We start from the raw sequence: 6,243 nt of genomic DNA on the forward strand, positions 1-6,243 counted from the left end.
GGGGGAAGGAGTTTTTACTTTAATTTTTATTGAGTTATACACCATTTGCAGTTAATTGTTTCTCACAACTTGGGGGGGGATTGAGCAGAGAAGATGAATGTTCCAGAACCACTGGTGCAAATCACAGCAACAGGATCTGCTGTTCACATCAATCTCTCTATTTCCTGCGGTGAACTCATAACTAGAGGTACCAGAAATACCAAAACGTGACTTCCAAATGAATCACATCACCAGCTTGGGCCTGGAAATCAGTCACCTTATAGAAATTGTTCAGCTTTGGTGCTCAGGATTCAGAAAAGAACAACTCTGTGTACAAAGAGCAGCTTTTAATGAGATGCTATATACAAATTCATCAGGGTTTTCTTCAGATAATTCCAAAACAGTGAAACAGTCGCTAATTAGAGTTGCACACTTGTAGTTAATAAACGTGTTTAAAGCCTCTAGTACATGAGATGTTTGCTTCTTTCACTCGAGTGCATAATTGAGGTAAGAATTTATCAAAGTACGTTTAAAGCTATGGCAAAATATTGACTACTGTATTTTAACATTGCTATATCACCAGATTCTCACGTGAATATATATATAATCTCTGCATATAAAGTGCAAAAATATTACAAACCATCACCTGATTACATGGAAAGCACTGGCCTGTACTTTGGTGGCACTTCAGCGTAAATTTTCACGTCATTCCCAAGAACCATTTTAACAGTTACGCTTTAGACATTTCCACATATCACACAAAATAAAACATCATCATCTACTTTAAAAATGAATCCAAGTCAAAGATGCAGGTGACTTGTGCTTGTTATTTCCCACTTACATTTAGTTCTGATCTTTCAAGGCTTTGAGTCCAGCTCTGGTATCGGTGATGAGGTTTATGAGCGTGGTCGGTAACACTGATTCCACTACCGAACAGGGCAGCATTCCTCCCAGTTCTGGCTGAATAAATACAACCAGCTTGGAGTGCTCTGGATTCCTGGGATGAAAGGAGCAAAATCCAGCAGTTAATATTTGTTGCCTGTGCTGTGAAACTTAGGGAGATGTACAGATGTTTCTAGTCTATGCCTATGGAAATTATTAATAGAAAAAAGCAGAGGATGTATAAAAGCATCAGAGAGACTGAATCACAAAACTGACCGGCGCAAAACTCCAGAATAAAACTGGCTAAATAAAATAAATGTAAAAGCCACGCGGTTCAGAAAATGTTCAGCTTTTTCTAGAGAAGATAATTAACCAAAGGTGCTAATGTCAGGAGCTTTCAATACTCACTCAGGCAAAGGCGAGCAGACGTATCCGCAGGGATTGTTGTAGCCCCGGACACAGGAGGGAGTTGGGGGGCAGGCGGAATATTCCACGCTGACAGCTGGAAATCGCCACACAAAGAGCAAAACCAACTTAATTATGTTTCTATCTGTCAATTGTCTGACTCAAAATTCCCCTTTAAAACCAACCTACTATAGGATAGTACGAGATCTCGCAATACGTTCCCTGGTTAAGTTCAGCAATTCCATTCTGTACATAAAACACCTAAAGGACATTCAATATTTGTGCAAGTAATTCAATACATGTAACAACTTTCTATAGGTGTTTGGGCCAAAATATGATCCTTGAGATGTGATTACACATGCCTAAGTGGTGAGGTGGCCCAAGCAGTCAGTGTGTCAGCAGGTCTCATTAATTAGTACAGGCAATTGCAGAGATGAGGAAACTGCTGCACGTAGGAGCAGCTGGGAGGGGTTATTTTGTTTAGTTACCCATTATTTTTGGATCATAAAGTATTGTAAAATAATGGCTGGAAAAAAACCTGCCAGGTCAGTAAAGTTCAAAGATGAAAAACATTGTTTTCTGCCATAAGATCCACACGCAGAAAAATATTAGCACAGAAATGAAGTAGCAGTGAGATGTTTCCTGGTTGGCCACATAGCTGTAATAGTAATCATTCTACATTTCCTCTAAGTTTACAGAGCTGAGCTCAAAGAGAATCAAATCTTGGGCAAATTAGCAGTTCACGAGGAGAATGGCTTATTAGGGAAGTCACATTTGGTCAGGAAACCATGTAAATACAGAAAACTGGTATTAAATGCTGAATTTATAGAGTGAAATAATGAAGTCCAGCTTCCTCGTGCTACCACTACATTTTTTCAATTTTTCAAAGAAAGGCTGAATAGGAGAATAAATAGAGAACACAGTATTTCTTTTGAAGATAAGAGTTGATAGTTTTAGTATTTAATAAACCCCCTCAACTTTGTTTTGGGGATAAACAAGAGGGGACTGTTAAGAGCACACACAGAGCAAGGTAGTCGCTCCTGTGAAAAGGCTGCAGAATTTACAGCCGGTCGCTTTGGGGTTTCCAGAACGCTGCCAAAAATACAAAACCATGCAGTAGTTACATGCAACTTACAGTTAGTTGTAAGGACATCACCAGGGTATGGTTTAACATGCAGCAGGTCAACAAAATCCCGGGATGAAATCAGCCCCATACCGTAACTGTGGGTTACGCTGTGGTATAGACCAGTGTCCTACGAGTAAGTAAAAGGTTTTGGAGTTAGTACGTAAGAAGCAAAGTTTTCTTTAATTGGCAAAGCAGCGCTACATGTTAATAGTGAGTATGTGACAAAAATGGGTTATTATTTGTTAGTAGGAGTTAACATGAGAGCCGTAACACAGGGCAGGGATTCACTGCTATTCCTCATGGCCTGCATTGGAGGCAGGAGTAGAGTTTCTTCAAATGTGCTCATTTAGTGGAAGCAGAAGGCCTATTTGCATTAAAATATACCTGCTGGATTCCACATTGCATTCTGGGACAAAGATGTGGAATCTAACTCAAAAAATCAAAGATACGGGTGGATGTCCCACAACATCGTAACATCTGACCAGCTCCAGGCAGAGCCATTTACACATGTGTAATAGGTTCTGAGAGCTCTCTCCATACCCAGGCCCATCCCTCTCAAGTTTACAAGTTTTTACTGACCCAGAACGTATTTAGTATTGAGAGCTTTCTTTGTCCCAGTAGAAATCTTTTTAGCCACCATAATTCACACAGAAAGCGTTAAAATAAAATCTTTGTATCAAATTATCGTATTACCTGGTCAATGCTTTCTAACAGCTTGTACGATTTTAATGCTTTGTCCCATTTGCTTCGATATTCAGGAAGATACATAAAAGGAATGATTTTACAGGGGACTTCCTTAATTATCCCTTCTCCGCGGTATCTAGATTGTGTAAAAAACAGAGCTTGAGTTCACATTTATGAATTGGAAAAATAGGTTATACAAGAATAAGTTGAGGATGCCAAGCTATAATGAGGTAAAGTACATGATTGCACTTGATGGATTGATTAAAATTCAAGTAGTAATAACAATTATTATTCTGCAACTGATTTTTGAGACCATTACATTCTTGACACCACACATTTTATTTGCGAGCTAGTAGATAGGAACCTGCTAATTTAAATATATGCAATTAACCTATTAATTTTTCCTCTATAGACGCTCGCAACCCATTTTGCCACTGATTGCCAATCTTCTCGCTATTTATGAACTAGCGCATTCTGGCGTTTCTCCAACTTTTGTTCATAATCTTTTGAGGAGTTCAAGGGAAAGTTCACAGGGGGAAGAAGGAAACAGGAAACTCCTGCAATGCTGGGAACTGCTCATCACAACTGAGAGTTCTTACATGTAGTTCCTGGAGAAACCGTGAATCACTACGGTGAGCACGAATTAAACACAAAGGTGACGGACACTGCGTGACAAGAGATGAGCTCAAAGGAGACTGTTCAAGAAACGTGAAATCAGATTTACAGCCCCTGAGGATGCACAAACGTAAGTCAGAAAGACAATCTGAAATGTCTTTCTTGAGTTTAGGTGACATAATTTCAAATGAAATCCCACTCAGGCTTGAACAATCACCTTCACGCTTCCCTGAACTCTGCTGAAAATATTTCACCTGACTGACGCAAGGATCCCTATTGCTTTTCACTACCAGATCCCCCACTGATTTCTTTTAGCAAGTAAAGCAAACTCTTAATACTCCTGCAATTTAAAAAATAAACTGGCGTTTGCGATATGAGGTTAATAAATAATGTCCAACTGAAAGTGAAAAGAGCTACACTTTTGCTCCTAGAAACAGCTGGTATTCCTTCACAAAAGACACACCACAGACCAGTACCACTCGTTAACGTGACAAAGATTTATACAAAAATAAATGAATGCAAGATTTTGGCTCCCTAAGCCAAATGGCAGAAAGCACAATGATGTTTCTCCTGACTGCAGAGGACTTGCTATATGCTGATCTGGGTACAAATGAAAATGGTTTTGTGCCCAACTGAGACTACAGAACATCTTTTTTCCTTCCCCCAAAATAGTCAGGCACGTTCTCCTGAATTCTAAGCCACCCGACCCTCACACCTTCACATCCACCTGTATTGAAATACAATCTGAAATACAATAATTAGGCCACATACAACATAAGCAAATTCTTATTAAGTTAATAGTACTTTTAACATATTCTAATGAAATAGCACCGCTACCTTCCATTATCATACTGTAGAGAAATTCATCTGTAACACATCTACATGTGAGTGTCAGTCATTTCCCAAGCAAAAACTTCATAGAATCATAGAATAGAATCATTTCAGTTGGAAAAGACGCTCGGGATTATCAAATCCAACCATAATCTAACTCTAGCACTAAACCATGCCCCTGAGAACCTTATCTAAACACCTTTTCAACCCCTCCAGGGATGGTGACTCCAGCACTGCCCTGGGCAGCCTGTTCCAATGCTCAACAGCCCTTTCCGGGAAGAATTTTTCCCTAATATCCAATCTAAACCTCCCCTGGTGCAGCTTGAGGCCATTTCCTCTTGTCCTAAAGCAGGAGGGGTGAAAAGCAAAGCCCCGCTGGTAAAATATAACAGCTCCAACAGAATATTCCACCAGGAAGAGTCCCTGACTTAAGGTCAAAAGTGTGACTCCATATCTCCTTATACTTCCATATTAGTAAGTGTTATATAGTATTTAATATTCACAGAAATTTGAAAATTGCTCAGGAAATCTCTTGTATTCCAGCCCTGCGCTGACCCAGTGTAACTACAGCACAAAATCCTCTCTAAATCTAACAAAAATATAATCAAAACCTTCCTGAGGGCATTAACGTCTCCATTTCAACTCTGGGTGTCACTGTTCAAAATAAGATGTTGTTAATCATTACCATTTCGAACAAAATGTAGATACTTACATATTTCCCGCATACTCTTTTGAAGGCTTGGAAGAAACCGTAACATTTTTCTCAAAGTAGAAAAAGGAAAAATAAAAACTTAGCAGTTGATAACGAGTTGTGAACTAATTGTTAAAGGAAAACACTTTTTGCAACAAAATGGTTTTAGTACAAATAACTTCATAAACAACATTAACTAATATTTTCTTACTGAGACTTTTATCACCCTCCATCCTGAAGTATCTTGACTGTATGATAAAAGTTTTTCTGAAACTTCATCTGCGATTTTCTTATAGTCCATTTATCTGTAAAGATTTAAAAGTGGTTTGCTGGCATAGATAAAAGCATTCCTTAAAGAGCAAAAAAACATGGGGCTCATTCCTGTTTCCTTTCCATGGGCTTTAGTTTATGTTAACCGAGTATTACTATCAAATGACTTTTTATTCATCATAATCAATTTCAGAAAAAGACTCTTTGTTTAAACAAAGTTCTAAAATTGACTTCTAGTCTTGGCTACTGAGAAGTAGCCATTAGTGTGGATCTTGAGAATTGATTATGGCTTTTAGTGAACACACCGTTCACTTCATATTAAATCCATCACTATTCTGCATTCAAACCTCCCCTCCTTAGTTTATCACCCGAGATTCTGATTCTGCCATAACTGACTGAAGTCAGTTCAGAAGTCACTGAAGTCACTCACAACAGCGCTGAATAATTCAGGACCGACCTCTCACACAGAATCAGCTTCAGACCTAAACCTTTCCGGGACTGTCCCGTGTAACGGGTTGCACAGACTTTTCCGGAGTCCCCTCAGTGGGATTCCGGCTGTGAGGGCCCCTCACCTCCGCCGCCTCTGGGCTGACAGGGAGCGCTCAACACGCCGCGGAGCCCAAGGCCTGAAAGGGGAGATTCCCACCCAGCAGCCCCGCTCCAATCCCCCCATGGGGCATCGTCTCCGGGCGATGGCGACAGAAACCGGCCGCGACAACCGGGACTCACCTCAGCGGCGCGACACGGAGCTGACAGCCCA

At 40.0% G+C, this 6,243-nt stretch overlaps 1 protein-coding gene across 1 annotated transcript; it reads right to left on the minus strand.

Annotated features, from left to right (window-relative positions):
- Positions 1-6: 6 nt before the first annotated feature.
- On the minus strand, positions 7-6,243 carry STARD6 (StAR related lipid transfer domain containing 6). Its single transcript, XM_080362152.1, has 6 exons — positions 6,213-6,243; positions 5,235-5,284; positions 3,086-3,212; positions 2,402-2,519; positions 1,270-1,363; positions 7-976 (listed from the first exon to the last, which is right to left on the minus strand). The coding sequence occupies exons 3-6, from the start codon at positions 3,158-3,160 to the stop codon at positions 823-825; spliced, it is 441 nt and encodes a 146-aa protein (XP_080218278.1). The 5' UTR covers positions 3,161-3,212; positions 5,235-5,284; positions 6,213-6,243; the 3' UTR covers positions 7-822.

The sequence above is a fragment of the Nesoenas mayeri genome (assembly GCF_963082525.1).
Source record: "Nesoenas mayeri genome assembly, chromosome: Z".
In the NCBI taxonomy this organism is placed as follows: Eukaryota; Metazoa; Chordata; class Aves; order Columbiformes; family Columbidae; genus Nesoenas; species Nesoenas mayeri.